The sequence below is a fragment of the Brachyhypopomus gauderio genome, chromosome 11, assembly GCF_052324685.1.
Source record: "Brachyhypopomus gauderio isolate BG-103 chromosome 11, BGAUD_0.2, whole genome shotgun sequence".
In the NCBI taxonomy this organism is placed as follows: Eukaryota; Metazoa; Chordata; class Actinopteri; order Gymnotiformes; family Hypopomidae; genus Brachyhypopomus; species Brachyhypopomus gauderio.
The window spans coordinates 5572594-5596034 of NC_135221.1; the positions used below are offsets into that span (position 1 = coordinate 5572594).

Here is a 23441-nt window from a genome sequence, read left to right on the forward strand (position 1 = left end):
TCAACTCGGAAATTCAACCCAGACATTTTTTTTTGTGCACCATTCAGCGTTCCTTTCGGAAAATGGCTTTACCGTGACTACTGACTCATGACATAATGAGTCACTGACCTGCATTTGACTGTATTCACAAATCATGAGAAGGTACTTGGGGTCAGATCAATATATGACTGTAACGTAAAGCAGTTAAACAACCCTCGGGGTAAACAGGCACACCTTATACAAATACCTTAATAGGGTCACGTTTACACGAGAGTGATGCGGAAAATAAGGTCACAGATGACATGCTTCACGAAAGGGTGGATCTGTTCTGCAACCTGTTTCCAGGATCCAGGATGGGGCGGGGGGGACGCAGGCAGAACCAGAGGATGAGCCGTAGCCAGCGCTACGTTAATGGATGAACGCGTTTCATAAATCTGCAGTGTAATTCTATTACAGGGAAAATTTATGCAGCAGGCCTCAAACGCACAGCCTATAAATACTCTGAATGATGTGAGCGAATGGAAAAGAAGAAAAAAAAAAAACAAAAGCAGGAGATAGGCGCGCGCGTGTGTGTGTGTGTGTGTGTGTCAGTCACTGGGGAATGTGGCTGAGGAGGACACGCTGTGGCTGATCCGAGCTGCCATGTGCAGACCCGATATAGGACTGCCTCAGATACGAGGGGAATCCAGCAGGCTGACCGCCATCCCCGCAGACGTTCACTTAAAAAAGCGTTGCATAATCACGACTCGAGTAAAATTATAATAGCCTTGTATAGAGCCCTAATTAAAGTCCTAATTGGCCTTTAAATGGTGGCTCCATGTTGTGATGACTTGCTGGTTTGGTGCCGAGCGCAATCATTTAATTCGGCTTCGAAAGCATAACTTCCAGCTCGAGAAGCCATGTGTGTATGTGCGTGGAGGTCGTATGGTGCGGCCGTATGGACGAGGCCGGGCAGGAGGGAGAACAAAGCCCACACGGTGGCCTTACTGACGAGTTTTCTGAGACCTCCAAGAGCAATCTCCATTAGTGCCGTTTAACAAGACTAGGCACTCTGTATGGCGAGTCTGGCCAGAAGCCAAGCCTGAATGTCTCATGCTCCAGTGCGCTCAGCTAGGTGATGTCACTCTAGAATCCATACGAAGCGGCACGTGGACATTCGGTGCTGAAATCTACATGCTGATAACAAAAATGATGATCTTCAAATACTGGCACCGTCTTCAAACATTCACAGACACCTGGAATGTGCGAAGAGGCTGACACAGCATAATTTATAATGGCGGTGAAGGATCACGTCCAGGATTAAGAACGCTAGACACAACAACATAGAATAATGGAAAAGTACTCAGACAGACCCTCTGGCGTCCTGCACTGCAACCCGTTACAAAGAGTCATAAGGAATGGATCTGACCTTACCGCACAAACACCAGTTCATACCCACGTCCAACAAGACTATGAACAACTGCATGTATAACAGATAATCCCCATGGAGACGTTAATGATATGTGTTTTTATAGGAACGTCCTAGACGTGCCCCTCTTCCTCTACAAGTCAGTCCCACTCATTGCCACAGTAGGGGCTCTGCGCTGTATAGGCAGAATCAGGGTCTGGGCCTTGAGGCACTGGTGCATGCTGGGATGGCCGCCTCTCCCAGTGGCACTCCAGAGGACAGAAGAAGAAGAAGAACATCCTTCTTTTAAAACTGCCCTCAAAGCAAAGCGAGGCTCTGGTGACTTTGCTCTGTGATGCTACACGGTAGCAGAAACAGAAAACTCATCTTCCTCTCTGTCCCGACACGGTGCGCCGACCCACATGTCCCGGCGGCTAGGTGAAACCAAGAGGAGGAGGAGAGGAACCAAATTAAACCCCCGCGGGCGGAGGCGGGGCCTGTAGCGAGGGGAGGACCTTCGTCCCAAGCACTCTGCTCATTGGTCACTTCCACTTAAATGAACAATCGGCCTGTTAAAGGCAGAACTCGGACGGATGTCGCCAACGCGCGGGACGTGTCCGCGGGGGCCCCACTCACCGAGGTTCTCGTGCAGGTGGAGCAGCTCCACAGACAGCTCCTGCCGGCGCTTCACGGCGTCCTCGTGCTGTGGGCGGAGAGGGGAAATCCATCAGCCATTCGCACGCAGACCTGACCAAGTAACATGCAACATATACCGACCAACGAAACTGAACAAGTGATCATGTGACATGAACGGACCCAAACGCGGGTTAAATCCCAACAGTGATGTGGTTAAAACAAAACACGGATCTGCAGACATCAGAGGTAAAAAAAAAACGGCAATCGGTTTCGACAAAATGTGCTCATCATAGGACGAGACGAGCAGGATATCACCGTCTAAATGGACGAGGAGAGTAAATCTAACCACTTCACATCCACTTCTGCCTTGTGCGTGAAGTTGACAGTCTCCGCTAAACAACAACAAAGCAGCACTGGGAGCACATGTGAACTGCAGCTGGGTTGTTCATGCAGCTGTGTCCAGAGCTGCCCAGCGATCTCCTGCTGCTCTCTCCCTCAACAGCTCTGTTTTAGGAGCGCGGCAGCCCGACACAGTGCTGCATTGCCACAGTTCCCCCTCCCAAAAAGACGCAGGGGAAACGCAACAGCTGCCTGCTTGCTTCCCAACCTGTGCCTTCCCCCGCAGATCAATAAAGCCCAAGACGAGCGTCTGAACCAGACGGGACCCAACGACTCTATTTAAACAACCTCTGGCAGAGCATACAGGAGAAATACCGACTGACAAACGGCAGACATTAGATGATGAGTCACTTAAAGCCCACAGACCTCATGACACGAGCTCAATAATTAAAAACTCTGGATGCCCTGGGTAGAGATCCATATCCCCTTTCCTATCCTAGCCGGGTCCCAGAGGAGAAGGTGAGTGTCTTTACCCGGCGTCCTGCGCAGGGGGCATTAAGGCACGCTCTACTGCCCGAGCAGCCCATGGTGCAGTGCTCCGGGGCGGCTCAGCTCCGTCCAGGAGGAGTTGCAGGGAGACAGCAGCCCAGGTGGAGGAAGCGTGGCCACCTCCACCTCCCCACACAAACTGCTCCCTCTCCCCCTTTACATCGGAGGGCTGGCAGGATAGAGCCATTCCATTGGTCCAGAGCTCCACCAACCGCTCGCTTCTCAGTAGAGAGGGCTTACCGTAATGTCGCTAATAGAGGAGCACTGTGCACGTGGGCAGGATACGTAACTGCTGCACTTTGAGACAGCCACCCCGGGCAAAGAAAAGAAGGGGGCGGAGTGAAGGGGGGGGGGGGGGGGGTGATGGAACAAAAACAAACGGAAGTCTGACAGTAACCTGATCGAGTGGCACTTACTGAAATGCAGCATGTTACGGTAGAAGGGGTCTGCAATGACCTTCCCACAGCAGACGAGAGAGGGGGAGAGGCTGCACTCCGCTCTGCCAGCTCAGGTTCACGCTATTTGAGAACTGCGTACCTCCTCACACACACCAGTGCTCCTCTAAATATACTAATTTATTGCATGTGATATAGCTCATAGAAATACATGGGGTAGGAACAAAATTAAGTATTTTTATTACATATATAATATATATATATTTTGTAAAATGTTGTCTGCATGTCTGTATGGTGCAGAAAACATGAGATCAAACTAGACACAGATCGAAGCCTAAAGCAATTCCTATGTTTTTATTAAAGCCTGTTTTCTGTGCCAATTCTAAAAATTATTTCTTAGCCCCAAGACACACACAGACATCTCAATGCCTTCAATGTCACAAGAGAAAATCACTGTAATTCTTTCAAAAGTCCCATCAAGACAGATCGATACTAATGGACTTGCTAATAAACGGTATCAGAAGCAGACAGCAGTAGTCTCAACAGGATCCCTGGAAACGCTACTTCCAAGCTGTGTAAATCATGCTAGTCAGTAATGCAAAAGATGCTAGTCAACAAAATGGATGTGCACCTTCTTACAGCAAGTTTATGGCAACATGCTAAATGTTCGGACAACTCCTCACAAACAAAATGCCATAAACTAGCCAGATTCACCTCTGGGAATGTCTGACTTTGCCTGTAGCTACAGGACATCAGTAGTTGTATGTGCTTAATGAGAGGGAGACCCAAACACTAACAGGTTCAACAGCAAGATATTGTGTACCTATAACAAAAATAATCGGTTTGTTAGTGAACATGTAACTGAATATAATTACCTACCATCATAGCAAACGAAGGATGAAGGTGGGAAGACTCAGTGTAAGGTGTTTGTAGTCAATATAAATGTTTATATAAACATTTCCTAACCAAAAAATTTTTTACAAGATGGCTGAATTGAGGGATCAAATTAAAACTGAGTTTACGTGGTACGATGATCCTCATATCAAATGTACACAACAGACGAAAGTAGAAACTAATATTGCAAACCTCTAAAATGTAAAACCCTCTTCAGTAACTCATACTCCTCCTCCAGTATCCCTGTTCTTGAATCGGAGGCTTAATCGATTCCACCCATGCTAGTGTACAAGCCTTCAGTCACTAAATATCAGGTGTCAGACATGCTTATGAGTCCCCATCAAATCATGTGTGGATCGGTATTGATCCATGAACTAGTGCCATTCAAAAATGGACATAAATATGCACTGTGATAATACTCGTTTACTCACTCCTGACTTATGATGGATGAAATGACAGAGTGAGCTGATAAAAGATTTTTGGTGGGTCTTTGGAGAGTTGCAGAAATTCTCTCTCAGTTCACTCTCTCCTTAACAAGTCAGCGAGTGTCTGAGTGTGCGCTCATATGTGAATGGTCACACATAGCTAGTGTGCTAGGCAGGACGGCTCTATGTGATTTGCACAGGATCTACAAAAATGCCCCGAGGCCCCACATTCTGAGTACAGACTTGCTTTGAGGGAGGCAACATTACTGCACACATAAAATAGTCAAGGAATTTAGTGAAATGGCGAATATGCATTGTTTGCAAAACTGCCGTCTTCAGCAAAAATGAGAAAATAACAACAAAAAGTAAAGCTTTGACTGAAGATTTTTTATCTTATTTTAACATTTTAATTCAAATATTCTGCATTGCTCATGGTGTGATGTAAAGCATGGAACTAGCAGGGGGTTGTGGGTGATTCACGAGATAGACTTGCCAGCCTAGAGACCAACTTGTGAAAGGTAATCACTGAGCTATGTGAAAGTATCACCAAAACAAACAAAGCAGAGAACAGTGTGTCGACGAGTGCATGCACACACACACGCACGCACGCACGCACCAAATAAACCCCAAACTGAGCGGTCCTTAGGCTCTTCACGGCATGGCCAAAATAAACAACATACTAAGCAAACTGAGAACTATCAGAGTCTTGAGAGAAATGTAACAACTCTCAACATGAACATTTCACAGCAGACCCAGAATGCATTAGGTCTTAAACACTGGACCCCCCTCACCCACTCACCTCAGCGTACAGGTTCTGCACCACCACGGCGATGGCCTCAAACCTGCGGCTGCTGGTCCGAAAGCTGCTCTTCAGCTGCTGGATGGTCTGGCTCTTCCGCTCACACAAGGTCTTGTAGTACTCCACGCCGCGCGGCTTGATCTCGGGCGGCACCAGGTCGGGCTGGCCGCTTGCCTGTCCCCGCGGGCTCGCCTTGGACTTGACCTTGTCGACTGCAAGAGAACACCCGTTTAGTGGCGCCCCCATGGTCAGCATGCTTCGTCTCAGCGTACGTCCTGCACCTTCCAGAACCTTCCAGAACCCACACCTTCAGCGTGGGAGGTGAGGTGTTGTCTACAGCTCAGAACTAGCGTCTGATCGCAAGAGTCTCCATCCACCGTCTATACCATCTCCAGGACGATCTCAGAGACGCTTTGCAAACCGCAAGTCGTGCGGGCCCCTACTGCTCTGCCACCGAATGGAGTGTAGATTGAGACGGTGTCCATCTCTTGATCCCATCTCCCCCTCTAAGTGCTCTTATTTTAGCCTGGCTGGGCCACACTAGTTTTGGTTTACAGCAGCTTTATAAATACAACACCCAGGCATAATAAAGGCCAGAGCGGCTATTACAGAGAGGCATTAACATTGAGAATGGAGAGAGGGGATAAAAAGACACCTTAGCTAAATATTCTCCAGTGAGCTTAATAATCTTTAAAGGCTCAACAGAGAGTGTGGGGAAAGTGTTCCTGTGCGATTCTGGTTTTATGAAGACCTGAACAGAGTTTTGGACACAAAGGGCCTATATGGAGTTACATAACGGCTCTGACTGGCGCAAAAGGACATTACAGACATGCCACTTTCAATGAGGGTGTGTGTGTGTGTGTGTAGGCAGAGAGTGATGAGGGTGTCAAAGCCCCTGTACAAATTTTCCCCATGATGTCAGTCAATATTCATAGCCAAACTAAGTTAGCCATGTTTTCAAATCCATGTGCAGAAGCAATTTGTTTACTATTATTTATTTATCTGGGTACAGACCACAAACAAACACTAAAATAGAGCTTGAAAAAAAGGCCTTAGCCATACAACACAAGTTAAACAACACTGCACGAACTACTCATTATCTCCTTACAGTCTGACATGAAAACTATGAGCTAATTGGGCTTCTCAAACATTGTACCCGTTAAAAGTTATCCCATTAAAAAATGTGCATTGCTAATAAGAATGGTTAAGTATATAATTGTAGGCCATAAATGAGGGCCGGGCGACGCAATGCTCCAGAATGCTTCAGAATGCAAGTCTCTGAGGAAAGAGGAAAAAGCGGTGTCGTCTACCAATGTTGCTGCTATCGCAAATAAAATAAAAAGTTAAACAAAATCTGAATGATTATCAACAAACGTCTATGTGGTCCACTACAGACGATTATATGCACATATAGTGTTGACTTTGGACTTCCAGCATGCACACGCTACTTTCTAAAAGCAAATAGTTTCAAACCTCCCAAGTCTGCTCCCACCCATAAAACAAACAAATGTTCTTATCGCATGTACTTCTGGAACTGGGGAACAGCGCGAACTCAAAACGAGTTGCCCAGGACCGGCTGGCGACTCCCCTACAGAGACACCGAGAGCATCACGGAGGTTTTCCAGTAATGCAGCGGCCCATTTGAATATCCTAATATCCCACCTGCTTAACTTTTACACGCTTGATGAAATGCAACCTCTTAGCCCCCTGTGCTGGTAGAAGTCATGAAAGCAGGAATCGATTTACAGATTTAGTTCACCTTCAAAAAAAGTCACGCAAAAAAACGTGCTTCGGATTTTGGTAAGATCTTTGCTAAAATTAATTGCGTGATATACTATCATGATCTTTGCAGGTGCAAAAATATCCATAGGTCATTTCTAAGCAACTTAATCCTTTTGGACGGGAAATTGCAGTGGTGGAGAGCTACACGGCATACCTGGAAATATTCCTTCCAAATTTAAGGAATGCACAGAGTGGATAATTAAAACCATCGTCGTGTCGTGACTGGTAAACGTCTGTGTGTGATGGCTCCCCCTGCTGGTCACGATTTAGTTTCACGCACTCCACAGAGCAAGAATGTCCGAAAGCAGGACAGTCACATCACATCACATCACCCACACACACCCACCCACAACTTTGCAGTGCTCAACGGCTGCTTGTCCGTTAGATGAAAACATTTAAAAATGGTTAAAAAATAAAATTTTAATAATTTCCATCGCAAAGCTAGAACTAGCTGCAAGATCAAGGCATTTAACAGATTCTCCCTGTATTTCCAGGACTGACCTCCAGAGGTCTCTGTAGACATCACATCTTAAAAACGTTACAAACTTCAAAAAATGTTTTTTATACTTCGTGTTATCTATTCACCATCAGCTAGAATTGTATTACCAAATGCTTTATCGATATAATTAGGATTCACCAGAACTTAATTTGCCTCAACAGAAGAATGCTACTCCATATGATCAGAGTGCAGCAACAGGTTCTTTTCTTTTGCACTGTCAATTCCCCCATTGGGACAGGATGATGATACTACATGATCAATGCACAAGTCTCTTATACATGCATGACCCAATGAAAAAACACTGGTGTTTAGCCCTGGACAGAAATCTCTCCAATTTGGATCGAGGTTTAATATCTAATAATTAAAAAAAAAAAAACTACATTTTTAGGATTTACTGCAAGAGAGAGAGAGGTGAACAAAATGAGATTAATCCTTATTAAAGCAGATCTTGCAATTGTTATTATTATTATAGAAAAGCTTGCAATGCATTCAACAGCAGCTTGCATGCTGCTATAAATGACTTCATCATCCAACACTAGAATTTCCTGGACAGGTTTAAGAGAAGATATGTTTTGTGCTCTTGGACAGAACCATCACTTCTACAGCAATCATTACTTCCATGGTAACCGGTAGGTTACAGCCTGGGATCAACAATGCCACGCAGTGCAGAGGAGACGTCTGCATTTTGGCCACTCAAACCACGAGATTCAAAAACAGGCCTTTTACTGTTTTTTGCGATGTTTCTTTGGGTATAGGATTCGTTGCAAACGTTAAATCAAAGAAGGCTTGAACTGCTGCAGATGGAATGACATAATGAGTGCTCTTCTTTCTCGTGGGCCACTAGGGGACATCTCAGCCCATGTGGGTGGGCTGCTGGATTAATTGAAAACACTTGGTGGGCTACTTGTTTCAGAACAAATGTCTTTCTTTGAGAACAGTCAAGTCAGTCATGCACACACCATCAGTGCTACAGCCGTGATGTCATAATACTGTGTTGCTTTTGAATGAGAAAACAATGAGTTTTTGCAATTTCTCATCTAGCGAGGACTGAACTACAGAAATCCTATAACCAAAAACCCAGCTGTGCAAACGGAGTACACGAGACAAGATTATTATTTAACTTTTCCCTTCAATATGCATGTGGATCCACTCAGATTCTCAGAACACAGTTTTATGCCAAACTGCAGCAATAGCTAGTATTTCAATTGCATTTTGAAAAGTGCCATTAGGAGCTACAGCCTGAAAATTTACAAACAGCCATTTTAATCTATCCCAAAGAAATGTGTCTGACCCAGATTAATCACGTATATTGCACACACATTTCACAACATTTGTGCCCTACAGCAAATGAGGTCTAGAGATCACACACCATCATTATACTAGGAGTGTCAGCATATCTTTGTTTTGATGGGGATGTACATATCAGCAACTGAAATGCGACCCCTGAACCTTTTCATAGGTCGCCCAGTTTAAATATAGGTCATCTCAGCTATCCAACACTGTGGGGGGAAAAACAAGGTGTCCAGGAGAGTCTGTATCTGCCCGATCTCTGTGCCAAAGATGAACGAGCCCAGCAAATAATCTCAGATTATATGGGAATAAAATGTATGTTTACAAGAACAGACATGAGACTGCAGTCCAAAAATAACAAAACAGTCTAAAAACAAATTCTCAGGTTACTGCATTAGCGGATGGTTAATTTGGGCAACAAAACGTATGATAAGCTTTTGCTACCACAATCAACACCTATTCACATCTATACAAACCTGTGGTCAGCGAGTGTTGTTTTTTTTCTTCAGCATGTACACAAGCAGAACAAATCAAATACTAAAACGGTGGAAGTTTATAGCTATGCTAAAAATAGACACAAACACCTCAGAGCCTTTGAGGAGGCAACTGGATTCTCCCAGGGTGTCTGTGCATAGTAAAAGCAAATCTCCAGAAACCATTTTGGGACAAACACATACTGATGGACAGACCTGTTCGAAACACCACCGTGCTGCTCTTGCAGCCAGACAGCAGCTGTAGTCTCCGGAGCAACCCTTTAGCGCTCATCTTCACGTGAATGTTGGAAAGCGAGAATCGGGGCGAGAATTGCATCGTGCCGGTCCGAAAGGGCGCGCAACTGATGAGGCTTCTCGAGCAGAACCGGGCGAACAGCATCCGGAGAAGCTGCTGGTGTGTGTGCGTGAGAGGATGCCTGACGGCTCAGGGCATCGCGTGGCACGTCCAAAAAAAACAAATAAATAAATAACAACCCACGAAAAGGTTGTAAAGGGGAGGGGGAATAAGAAAAAGACCTTCCCCCAGGAAAGTAAGGATCCTAAATAGGAACTGCCACAGCAGAGCTAGAGGGAAAGGGTGCAGGCACGTCTCCTGGAACAGTAGGGCTCCTGGAACAGACAGGTGCAGCAACGGCAGACGAGCCTAATCCGCCAGCCCAGACGAAGCCCAAGCAGCATCTCTCGCCATGGCGCTGCTGCTGTGGAGGATGCTGGGGGGGGGGGATACGAGGGCTAGAGGAAGGGGGAGGGGGAGTGGGCGGAGCAAGCAGCAGAGCTGCGAGCTGAGACACGCCCCCCCACTTCTCCCACTCACACACGCGTAAGCAGGAGGAGCAGAACGGAGGGAATGAAAGCGACAGCTCTTGGGAAAGAGTGTTTGGTGCCAAATTCCGCAGGGATATCGATCATTTATGGAATATGTAAATTAGGGCTTTGTGATAACAGGCTCTGTTCTATAAGGTGAAATTGATTTGTGAATCGTTGTACTAATGGCAAGCAAATCAAAAACTGGTTCATGAACCTCTTTGCAACCAAGAGTACTTTAATAGAAAGGGATGCAACATAAATGTCTTAATATACTAGAACAATGTCAGCATGAAGATCAAACACATAATTAATTTCAGATGAATAAGCAACACATACAAAAATATTCATTTGATTAAACTATAGTATTGCTATGGAATTCTCATTAGAGATTATCTTCAAATCCCTAAACCAAACAAACAAAAATCTGCAGACAACAACCTCAAGACTGCTGGACACACAATAACCCCGTGCTAGCTGAGCAGACGTGAATGCTGCATGACATGCAGGACCGTAGAGACGATGCCAGTGGCCTGCTGAGGTCACACCCAGCCTCAGCGTGACTCTGCTTATAGGGACAACATGTGGGCAGAGGCCGTGCGTGATTACACAGGCCAAGCGGACATGCTAATCCTCAAGACCAAAGACAAGCAGATAAAATGAACCGTTTGTCATTTCACAAATTGCAGAGGATATGTAAAAGGATGGAATGCTGGCACTTGGGAAAGAAAAAAAAAATTCAGGATGCACAGTAATTATAGGCATTTGAAGATGGATAGAGGAATTTCAGAATGGTGAAAGGGCTACTTTTTGGGGTGAAACTGCCTATGAATTCCACAGCAGGATTCCACAGCAGGCTGTGTGGCACGATGTCCATCTTGAAAACACCCTGCTGGGGTGTACGGATCGGACCGCGGCCTGTGTGCTGCTCAGGGGGCGGTTCAGTGGAGTCCACGTGGCAGAAACACACTCACTACATTCACTGAGAAAAACCCAGAACCACAGGGGTTTTTTTTTTCTTCCTTACACACTGCACACCGCTGCCCATGAACACACACACTTCCCCCTCCCGCTGTGCTGGGACAAAGAATTTCAGCTCGGGCCAAAGGGTCAATGGCAGGAAAGAGACTTCACACTGTTTGAGCCATTTAAAATAAATGTAACTAAATGTATCTCATATATGTGGCAATTTTCAAATTGTTTAAATGGTGTCACAAAATCTTACTGGTAAAAAAAATTCTGATTTTACCAAGGTCTGAATGACCTTTAGAACACACCGAACAATTGAAAAAATTGAAGTGTTTGATTGGGCGTTTAAGCAGTTTTGTACCTGTCAAAGCTGCAGGGCGCCGCCCAGGCCGTGGAGAAGCTTGGGCTTTCAGGACGCTCACTCCAGCCCTCATGGATGCTTGTGAGGAAGATGATGTGTTCTTGCATCCTGCTCCACAGCACAGAGAAAAAAACATTGGGTTTAGCTTTAGAGGAAGACCGGAGAGGTATGGTTGTATTTCTTCAAGGAAAAAACAGAGGTGTCAATTCCAGGTTCAGAAAGTAAAAGTCCTCACCAGGATTTTGCTCAAGCTTGCTAGATTTTCTAATTAGTGCAATCCAGGTAAAATTAGTGGAATCAACACAATCCAGGAAGCCTAAGCAAAATCCTGGTGAGGACTTTTACTTTCTGAACCTGGAATTGATACCTCTGGGAACAATACCTCTGGGAACAACAGGGATACCACAAATACTTTGACAATTAAAGACTTCTTGGAGGAACTGGTTTTATAGGCCAGTACGATGTAACACGTACATGACGGCCAGTATTTACACAGACCATCACAAACCATTTCATTGTAATTGTAACATTCCAATTAGAATGCATCTACATTTTCTATTCCAACAGGGTCAAATGAAATGCAGTGTGCTGTACTATGCAGCAGTGTGTATGTGGGTTCATTCACCTGATGGTGATGATCTGGTAGGCTGACTTTGGAGTCTGGTTCTAACTGATCTCGTCCTGCTAGGAGGTCTCCCAAGAACCCCTGGAGAAGCTTCTATACAATCTAGGAAAAGATAAGGGAAGACACGTGTTTAATATGCATTCTAGTTTATATAGTGGACATTCTTGGAAGTGCTTTACAGAGACATAGAAGAACAAATTAATGGTGCTTACTACATGCCCTGGTCAAACACTTTAGGGATTTTTTTGCAGATCAAAAGGAAAAGTTTATTTAAATGGATTTAAATTATGAAACACTAAATTGAATTGAAAGAGGACTAAAGGCACTGAAAGTCTAAAGCGCACTAATAAAATATCAGAATAAAGTTTTGCTAGATCAAGCTTTACCGAGAGAAAATGTTCTATATCAAAGGTAATTCGTTTTTAGCTGCTCAGATTCAAGATGTAAACTTATTTAATATCCTCCTCCCTGTTGCCAAATATCATAATTTCTGTCATGCAGTTATTAATGCACTCCAAACATACACGGTGTGTGTCTATTGGGCTGTAAACATATGCTAAGAAAGCCACGTATTTCTGTGCATCATATGCATCACTGGGGTAGGATATATAGGTTGAATTAAAGCGGATCCAGAATTGACCCTTGGGGAATTCCACATTACAGCTATCCAATCATATTGGATTGATATTCATAACTCAAACTGTCTAATAAAATTCAGCCCGTTTAAGGACGGTTCCAGGTAGTCCTACCCAACATCCCTCTAATTTCCCCTCTGTTATATGCAGTGTTAAATGAAGGACTAAGATCTAGTGATAGTCATTTTACCAGGCTGTTTTCAGAAGTACATCATTTAGTACCTTTAGGAAGGTAGAGTCAGAATCCTGTATGGAACAAATATAACTTAAATGATATAGTGGTGTATAATTATGATACTTCGAAAAGGAAGATTTCAGACAGGCGTCTAAATAGAGGAGCAGTCAGAGTTGCTGTTTTTGAGAAAATATTAATGAGGAGTGAACCATTAACTGCTTGCAGATCAGCAGCAAAATAGTTTCAGAAGTCGGTTGGTAACGCACCAAGAGAACATGTAGATGGTTTATGTGAATGGGAAGTACTCAAGTCCAATGTCTCTGATTTAATTGAGAAAACAAAAGTAAATGTAAATCATTACATTTGCCAGTGGAGAGAAAATCCTTGGGGCATAGCTTAGCTTACATTATAAATAGATTGCAGGTATTGTTTATGTTCCTGTTAATGAGCCAAGAGATGGAAGGAGTTAATGGTCTTAAGTCTTCTTTGTCTCTTCCAGCACAATATCGTCCATGAGATTTAAAAATTGAACATATGACATTGAAAAGTCTGAACATATGAATGAAGACACAGCTAATGCCTTCAGAATCTCGTCACATGTACACATATTTATGCATATTTTATGAACAAAAGTAAAGCTGGCTTGAGAATCCAGAGACATCAATATATCAAAGGAAACAAACGTCATCAGAGCAATGTCTTTAACAACAAGGTTAGAAATGTCAAGTCCCTTAGTAATGATCCACAGGGTGAGCATGACGTTGTGTAGGTTCACCACGACCAAAATAATCTAATAAAGTAGAATGTTTGACATCATTTTCCTCAGCATTATCTACATGAATGTTACACGGCCATAAAACAGAGGCAACTGACTATATTTCAGTTATCAGTGAACTTTGCACAGTATTTTGAAAGTCTGTAAATTATTAAAAATAGGATTCTTGGAGCACAATAAAACAGGTATTTCAAATTAAAGAAAAAATATGAAGTGAAATCTCAATGTACTAGAATGTCTCAATAAACCACACCACCCGTCTTACCAGTGCGGCCTAAAAAGGATCTAGACTGAAAATGCTAATAATGCTTCTTCTCGAAAGCTTTATGAAGCTTTGAGCAGAACGTACTGTTTAAGGAGGGATTTGTAATGCATACGGGCATCGGTGATGAATAAAGCCACTGTTGCTGTGAAATCCCTCTCAAGCTACTTCAGTTTCCATAGCAACAGGGATTATATTACAGCTTTACAACCGCTTCTACTGAAGACATTTCAGTGGCAATATAGAAACTAAACTATAAATGATCAGACAGAAAAAAGAAACATTTAATTTCTTTTGCCAAGGAGCTTTTAACAGCTAGCATACAGCATCAAAAACATAGAAAAAAAAAAACATTTATGCTGCTCATAATTCATTCGATGTGTTGTCTCAGAAAATGCCCCAACTCGTGACTTACTTCTCTAGAACAGAGTTCTAGGGTTCCTGTAACAGGCTGCTAGTAAAGGCACAGATGTGATAGGATCCAACAAGACGACACGTCAGCAGAGTGACGTCACACCAGGGCCGGATTGCTGTAGATGGGTATGGACAGTTTTGTCCAGGGGCGACAGCCCCACATACTGCAGTGAACTCAGTAATGCACGCAGAAAATGGAGCGTCCCAGTTAACCCCATCCTAGTCCGCCCCATCCTTCTGGGATTATATTACACAGTTTCCTCATTTACCACTGAGGGAATTGGAGTGGAACAAACCCTGCCTATTGGCCATCTGGGAGTGAGACGCTCCCTGCTCATAGCAGCACAGCCATTTGCCAATCAGAGAAGTGCGTGGGGAAGGGTGGGGGGGGCTCTTCCTTTGGGCTCCCCTACCCTGCCTGCTCCGACAGCATTTTATACTGGCTTCAGACAAAGACAATGCCGGCTCAGTCACAAAATATCTCAGCAGTGTGGACAGAACTGCCCAAGTGGACCGATCTACGTCTTGAAGTGACTTCAGTACTCTTCCATCATGGTATCACACCAGTATTGCTGTAAATTAGTGGATATATCCTTAAAGCATCCACAAATGCTCTACAATCTAATTCTAGGGGAAAAACTAATCCTGAATGAAGCATTTAAATCTTCAGGTTTTAGATTAAAAGATGCAATCAACCAGCATGGAACAAGGTATACAAGAATAAGACTGATCGTACAATAATGCACTGTGCCTATCAGAGTGCTGTAATAATAGTGACCACATCACTAGCAGCACATTACCGAGAATAACCTCGTACACTAATGGGACTGAATGTTCAATAATGGTAAAATATGCAAGCCCCCCCCCCCCCCCCCTCCTTGAGTCACACTAATGTGTTTTGTGAATAAATACATATTCGTACCACTGAGCTTGTACAGCGGTCCTTAAGGAACACGAGCCTTATTGCTGAGACAACAGACATTGACTAGCACACACACGCGTTCTCGCACACGGATACAAGAGAAAACATTGCGACAACTAAAACAAACCCCTTGCCTGGTTTCGCATGGCTGGTGGAGGCCAAGGGGCTTCTGGTCCGTGTTCGTGTTTTCACTGGCAGTTTTGAGGCTGGAAGAAGTGGATGGGCAGTAGTTCTGTGCCTGGGATGTGCTGCCCCAGGTGCTGCCCCAGGTGCCACAGCTCCCGAATCCTCAGTAAGGTGCATTTTCAAATTACCTAAAAAGCAAGGGGAGTTTTGCATTAGTTATACTGCAAAGCGACCAACCTTTTCAGGGGTCCGTCAAGTAAATAGAAGTAAACAATCACATTCTGCAGTTTTACAACATGAGATGCTAAATCCAAACGGTATAGGTCAAAGGTAGAAGATTTGGAACCAGTTCAAGATTACAGAAAATCTTTATTCCCTGGTTCTTCTCTTAGACCTGCTTGCTGTTCAGCGGTGACCTTCTCAGAGAGACTCTTCTTTTCTTCTCTAGCTACAAAACCATAACGACCAGCAGTAAAGGGAGTGGCTCGCTTCTATTAAACTTCCAAGAGGTAAAAAGGTGCATCTGTATCCTCTGTTGGGCCTTTGGGAACATGACATAAGCTTTGGTCATTAGAAACAGGAAAGACTCCTTTGACAACAGTACAGAGCATCCGCCTCCTAATGGTGAAGATGAGAATTGCAGCCAGACCAACACATGACCTTCTTGCCAAATGATTGTTTACCTCTGGTATCCAGCACTCTAAACTTAACATGTGCAAAATATTTGCTGTAATTTGGGGGCACCCAGGTCTACATAGGATGTTATTCTTCTATTTAAATACAGCATTATTTCACAGCCAGTATGGAGAAAATTGAGAGTATTAAACTAATGACTGCATTTACCAACGTGACCTTATCTGCACATTGTACCCCACTGTAATCTGCAGAACTCCAACAGAAACCAGCTGCTCATTATGGTAAAATAATTTAGGAGGTAGAAAAGTCCAGCTTCTTCTTCCCTGGATGGTGGCAGAAACATACATGATTGTCCCATCTTAACAGATTTCTTACATGCTGACAAAATGCGCAGTGAAGTTTATAGTCACTTAAAACCTAGTGCACATTTTTAGAGCACAGAACACTTGCTTAAAAAAAATATTTGAAGACTTCCAGGAAGATTCTCCAATCTTAAATGGTGTAAATGGTGATCATTTGTTGAGTAATAAGTGTGAGAGGTACCTACTACATAACCACAATGTTTTTTTTTTTTTTTGTGGACAATGATTACCAGCAGCTGCTGAATAAAGTTAAGATCTGGCAACATTCAGTTTGTTTAGGTAAAGACTTACTAATGTACGTCCTGCACGAACAGAAGCAGGAAAAAACAAAGTTCATTATGCCCTAAAAAGTACTATAAACTTCCAACAGCCAAACAAAACAATGTAACATGAGGATTATGTTTTCCTAAGCACCCTATCTAGGGTATAAACTGAAACAGACAGACCTGGCAAAAGCGATCCTTTCCGGAGCAAACCCATATCCTTACCTTGACTCATGCCCCGTTTGCTCCCCGGGGAAGGCATGTCTGTGGCGATGCTTCCACGTCTCCCCGCCGGGCCCACCTTGGGCTTTGATGCCGTCGGCGGTGGTCGAAGGTTCGCAGCTGGAGCTCGTGCGGCTGGGGCGCCTCCCGTCCTGGAAGCCGATGGCGGGACGCCGGGTCTGCCTCGGCCCCCGTCGCACGCCGCCGTCCTTGCCGGTCGGGACGGGTCCGCCTGCAAGAGGACGAGCCCTTCAGCGTCGCTGCCCCACGTGAACGGGCTGAAGGTGGAGTGGGCCGCCCTCACTATGGTGCCGGCCATAGCGGAGTTGGAGTGTGAGCAGGGCTTGCTTGGAAGTCAAGCCGCTATTGTACTTCAGTTCTCCTGGGAATTTGGAGGTCTCTGCCTGCCAAGTCCCCCTCCCCCCCCCCCCCCCTCCTCACCACCTCCCCCATCCACCCCCAACTCTATAAACACAGTAAACGTGTACACATGGAATATATTTTCTAGAGTTTCTGAGCCGCAAGGCCATATTCAAAGCAGTGATTAAAGCAATTCAAAGCACCAGTATGACAGTCTGGCCCTCGCTTTGCCTTTGCTGCTTGGATATTGCAGAGCCAAAAAATTTAATTTGAATTTTTACCATTTATGTTCAATTATGCAAGAACAAAAAGGTAGGATTTCTGAGAATCTGTTTTAAATTCTCAAAACTACAGAACTTTACCAGATGCTTCTGCTACTTGGTACAATCCGATACTCTATATGCAACAGAACCAGACTGCAAGTAGCTTCAAGACACCTGAGACATTACCTGAATTAGAAATGGATACCGCAGCTGTCACTTTAAGACTGACAAGTTTGTACACTGTTACACTGGCAGTTTGTACAGGCACAAAAGTCATCTCTGTTCATCTCTACAGCGAGACACACACGAACAGAAAAATGCAGCATACGTTTATTTAGCAGATTTTCTGCCTCGGATTTTTACTCACTTTCAGACTGGGTTTCTGAGGTTTCCCACGCATGTCGAGTGACTCCGTGAAGCCTTTGTCTTCTTTAGAAAAAGCATTTCTGTCCGTTAGCTTGGCTATCCCAGATTGATTCGGCACTACAGATGAGGTTTTTGCGGTGGTTAAGCCGTTTAAGGTCCTGCTGCCCTGTGTGTCTCCTTCACTAGGTTCGACCCTAGTAGTTCGAGGTGAGTAGCACGTCTCAGACTGCGTGCGAGGCCGAGACCTTGGGACGACTTCTTCTTGGTGAGAAATTGAGCGGATTCTTCTGATTGCGGTGGTTTGACCCCTCTTAAAGCTACTGCAGGGAGGTACGACAGGGGAGTTGCAGGAGACTGTGGAGGTAGACGTGGTAAGAGATGACTTGCGTTGCACGGAGCTGGAGGTCTTTGTTGCTCGGTTCTTGGTGGCTTGGCGTGTGATGTTTGATGAAGTCTTCACAACTCCCACACCTGATGACTTTAAGCCACTTGCAGTTCTTGCCATAATTTTAGATTTTACATTACTCAAGTCAGGCTTGTCAAACTTTTTGACCTCTAACTTGCTTTTGATTGGTGCAGTCAATGGTGTTTTGGGATTCAGAGAGACAGAACTTTGCTGGTCTTTGCAGGTGTGGGACAGAGGACTACCCAGATCGTTCTGACCTTTCCTACAAGGAGAGTTTGAGAGTGACTGATAGACAATGGTTTTGGAGGCCAAAGACTGAACAGGAGTAGAAGTTTGGACATCATCGTTTATGTCCAATTCCTCAGAGGTGTGAAGATGGAATGTCTTTCCTCCAGCTGGTGTGGAGTGAGTGGACCCATTGGTTCTGAGTGATATCTGCTGACCCTCTGAATTACGTCTGTTACAATGAACTGGTGTGACACCTTCAGGTCGATCTGTGCTTGTAACCAGGTGTGAAGACCTGCGATCTGCAGTCCCTTTCAGAGAAACAAAAGAACCTAATGGTGACTGGAAAACGTCCTCCTCCATGATGAACGTGTGATTGCATGGCTGGATGAAAGTGACCCCCAATTCCTCATGCTTGGCATCTTCCCCTGAAGTACTGACCTTGCTATTAACAAGTCCCTCACAGACATCAGGTAGCGAACCACGGACCAAGCCAGCCTCTGAATGCAAATCTGCCATTTTGGTTACGTTCTCAAGGGAAGCCACTTCACTGAAATAGACCTCGACCATGTTCACATCGGCGGGGCTAGCTGTGCTGCTATGAATCAATCTACCGTTGGTGCTCGGGGAATCGGGGGAAGAGTCAGAAGAGCCACCGATGCCGTTACCATTTTGGTCTTCCACAGAGAACGTGAGACGCATGGCCCTGCGGAGTTCTTCCATGCCTTTGGCGGTTTAATCAGACGTGAACGTCTGTACCTCCGTTCTCTTTTTGCTTCTGTCCTAGTTGGCCCGTCGCCACGTCTAGCCAACGAGTACAGAGAAACTTCAGCCAAGAGGACGCACCTGAGAGAGGAGAAGAGGCACGAGATGATCAAACCGTGCACATCTTGACCCCAACTGAAACATGTTACCGTTTAGTCTTACAGCAACTCAAACAGTTAATCCCACACAAAACGTAGCAAGACGTGACTGTTAGGTTATAGGACACAGAGAGAATACACAAGACAAACAAACAAACAAAAAGGTACCATCAATTTCTTGGTAATGGCTAACTAGACACTTACTGTCTTAATGTTTCACAATCCATTTAGGTGCACTACCTTTCCAATAATGAGAACATGATATCCTACTGAATTTTTTATGTCACCTGGAACAACATTCAAACTGTTCAACTAGCAGAGTTTGACCATAATGCTTTTCACCAACAGTCGATATCTCCATTTGACCCGACTTTCTAGAAAGGCCTTAAGAAATACTTGAAGCATGAGTTCCTGATTAACTGTAGCCATGGCCAGTGTCCAACTACAATATTCAAAGTAATTAAACATTACCCAAACAACACCATTCATAGGGCTGAGGAGGAACCAGAAACCAATCGGACTGTTTCATGCAGTACATTTCAAGCATATATACGTAATGGAATGTAACAGAAAACCTCCTGCAGAGGGATCAGAGTGAACGCTTGTTGATCAGTTTAAATCCCTGATAGGCACTGCAGACAGGAGGACAAGGCCCATCTCTAAACAAAAAGGCTCACTGTGGCATAGCTAGAATATGGTTTCGAAATCAACATACCTACACTCAAAAAACCTGAAACTTGCTTTTAAATCAAACCATATTGCACTCAACCAGAGAGGCTTTAGGATAATTTAATAAAATTACATTAACCAAGTACACTCGGCAAATGTTAAATAAACGATACGTGCTGGAAGAGTGTGGAAAATTTCAGCTTAAACTGTCATCAGATTTAATGTTATGCCTGTTTAAGCAATGATCACTGTAACAGCCCACAGGGGTAAAAAAAAAGAAAAAAAGCTCAGCATGAACTGTTTGAAGTGCTGGAAGAAAGACTCACCACTGCACTCGTGTCAGGTTGAATCAGAATCGAAGGGAGTTTACAAACGGCAGCGAGATCTCTGTTGCAGAGCCTCTTACTGGAACGAACTGAAGCAATGCTAAGACCAAAGACTACCATAATATAACGACAAGAGTCCATCAAAACGCTTTGTTCAGGGCAGATACCTAATGAAGATGCTGTATTAGAGTTCATACAATTTTACAACAACATTAGCACTGCATTAGCAAATGTTTTAGTCTAGGTTGAGAAAGAGGGAGGTTCAAACAGGAGAGAACATTCGACACCAAGCAAGGGTGGTCTGAATGAGTTTCTGAAGGAGTTGCATTAAATTGCAGATGGTTAATTATGCCTAGCTCTAGGGCTGGGATTGCCTCTCCAAGGGTCTAAATGTCTGCTGAATCTGTGTAGTGTTACATACTTCATGTGATGGAAACTTTATGCTCTACCAGTTAGGCTAATCAATCTTTACGCATGAATAGAACACCCTGACACTGGTTTGTTTGCAAGTAAAGGTCCAATGCTAATACAGAAGTATGATGTTAACACCCAGATAATCTCTGGGAGGAAATACTTTACAACTAACCTAGTAAGGGGAAAATGTATCGACCGACATAAGTCTAGAAATTCTTCTGCCCTGAGCCTAATGAAATTGTTAGTGACCTCTGTGCTAGAATTAAAAAGTGGGAAATTGGTGAAGAAACCTTGTTAGGAAGCAAATAAGATCAACAGTTATACACCCCTCACTGCAATAATTCAAAGCAGTTTACCACCTTACATAATTCCAGCACAACTTGCATGGAGTCACACACTTGTGACCGTGCAAATGAGTTAAGGCTTATTTTCCTCCGCTAAAAATCGCCTCATCTGTATGAGCCCTTTCCTCATCTTAACCACACTAGAAAAATGTCTAATTCCCCAGTCTCCTGACAAAGTAAAAGGTTACCTTGGGAACAGGCAGTCAATTGCAGCAGGACCCCCCCCCCCCCAAATTAGTTGCTAAAAAACCAACCACCTCTCTGTTACCATGCCACCACAAAACGTTCACCGACGGCCATATCCCAGGACGCCTCTACTGGCATATGTACACAAACATAAAAATGACAAAAATGATCAGCCAAGTTCTGACACTGAGCTTATTTTTGTCAAAGGGGTCCTAAAGACACATTAGGCAAGGGCTGCTCCTGTCTACCGAGAGTTTATTCACACAGAACCTGTAATAAAGAGCACAATGGTTCCTCTGTCCACAGCATAGCACAGACAACTAGAATAATAAATGACATAATAAAGATCTCGGTTCCAATGACACATTTTCATGCCATAATATAAATCTGATGCCTTACGTAACACAGGCACATGTGAAGAGATTGAGAGTAGAAGAGAAGATTTAATCCTTCTTCCATTGTTATTTAAACCACTCCATGAACATGCTGTTAAATACCCAAGTCTTGAAATATACAGTTTGATGAGAACTGTCTTACTGATTTAGGTAAAAAACAACTTTTCTGCTAGTTAGTAATTCTCTATATATCCCAGTAACAACTTCAAAGCCAAGTTATGCAGCAAAAAGAGCCGAGACCTACCTATCAGAGTGCTTCCATGTCTGCCCTGCGCATCTCCTCGTGGTCTTGTGTTCACCCACCTCGCACTCTTCCCTGACTCAGGGAAGCTCTTTCTGAATCAATCCCATTAGTTCTGCAGCAAGCGCACTCCGGGACTACACGGACCACTCAGGACCGAGCATCAGAAGGCTGACAGCCACGCTTCTCCTGCAGATACACTCATCCATCAGCCCGGCACAAACTCCACCCTGCAGAGAGCGTCCGCTGGACGTCCCGGGCTCGCGGTGAGGGTTCCTTACCTAGCGAAGAGTCACACACGCCCGCCGTGATGGTCCGTCAGTACGGCTGTACGCGGGCACACAAACACACACACACACTGCTTGTTCCAGCACTCCTTTACACATGGCATGCAGTTCAAGGTCCAGATAGAGCCCACACCAAGTTCCAGGGCAAAGTTTACTCAGGGAGAGCTACTGGTTACCTTATCCCTACCAACTCCCTGCACAGGGAGGAGGGGCCTGGGAGCACCAGACCAAGTGCCGCATTCGCTGTCACCAGGCAACCAAAGCCCTCCTTTTATGAGAGAGTTCCGAACAGCCAGCTTTTTTGTAAAGGCCTGAAACTGAGACCAGTCATCCGTGTGCATGTGTACACGCGTGTGTGTGCGCGCGTGTGTGTGTGTGTGTGTGTGTGTGTGTAAGCTCACCCTAAGTTTTTAATCTTTAGAATCCTGGATTAGCTTGATAAAATAGAAGAATTTATAGTGAATACAGCAATCATTCAGCATGAGAACCTACATGTAGGCTCAGTCTGTACAGAAAATGCCTCCATGAAAATACACCACACGTAGGTGTGTAGCATGCACACACCACCTCGGGTGGTGTCACTTCTGGGTCAGAGGGCATGAACTAGCTGTGACTAGGACTCTATTGACCTTAAGAACCTGGTTCTATTCCTGATGAACCCATATTAAGCAATAGTGACCAAACAGAAAAAAAACTAAGAAATATTTATAGAACAAATAACCAAGAGGTGGAAAATTACCTGGATTAATGATCTAAACACTGTCCAAATGCACGTCAAACATAATCAAAACCACTATTATTATGATTAAACTCACCAGTGCGTCTTAAGGCTCAGACAACCGTCAAGCTAGCCTGTGAAGGAAGGAGTGATTTGGAATGGAATGATAAGACCTGCAGCTGTGTGCGAGTTGAAGACTGGGATGCACACAAGCACATATAGTATTTCACATGTAACCAGTGATTACAGCCATCATGATGATAGGTACCAAGGCCAAATCTCTACTGAGATTAGGCTGCATCTGAAATTATTGTTTACCTGGAAGACTGCAGGAACATGTCAGTATGACTGAATAGTTC

General features: G+C 44.4%; 1 protein-coding gene across 5 annotated transcripts in view; it reads right to left on the bottom strand.

Moving 5' to 3' along the window:
* The window catches only part of mtus1a (microtubule associated tumor suppressor 1a), a 32458-nt gene that overhangs the window by 7197 nt on the left and 1820 nt on the right, over positions 1-23441 (bottom strand). Inside the window, exons 1-8 of one of the 5 annotated variants that reach the window (XM_077021298.1) lie at positions 22359-22564; positions 18010-19485; positions 17023-17251; positions 15545-15724; positions 12228-12329; positions 11603-11710; positions 5404-5615; positions 2003-2069 (exon numbers count right to left, since the gene is read on the bottom strand). In XM_077021298.1, coding sequence (XP_076877413.1) covers positions 2003-2069; positions 5404-5615; positions 11603-11710; positions 12228-12329; positions 15545-15724; positions 17023-17251; positions 18010-19362 — 2251 coding nt within the window. In that variant the 5' untranslated portion in view covers positions 19363-19485; positions 22359-22564. Of the gene's footprint in view, positions 1-2002; positions 2070-5403; positions 5616-9663; positions 10134-11602; positions 11711-12227; positions 12330-15544; positions 15725-15930; positions 16915-17022; positions 17252-18009; positions 19486-22080; positions 22565-23441 lie in introns of those variants that run through there. The other 4 variants (XM_077021296.1, XM_077021297.1, XM_077021299.1 and 1 more) reach the window with 4 other exon arrangements.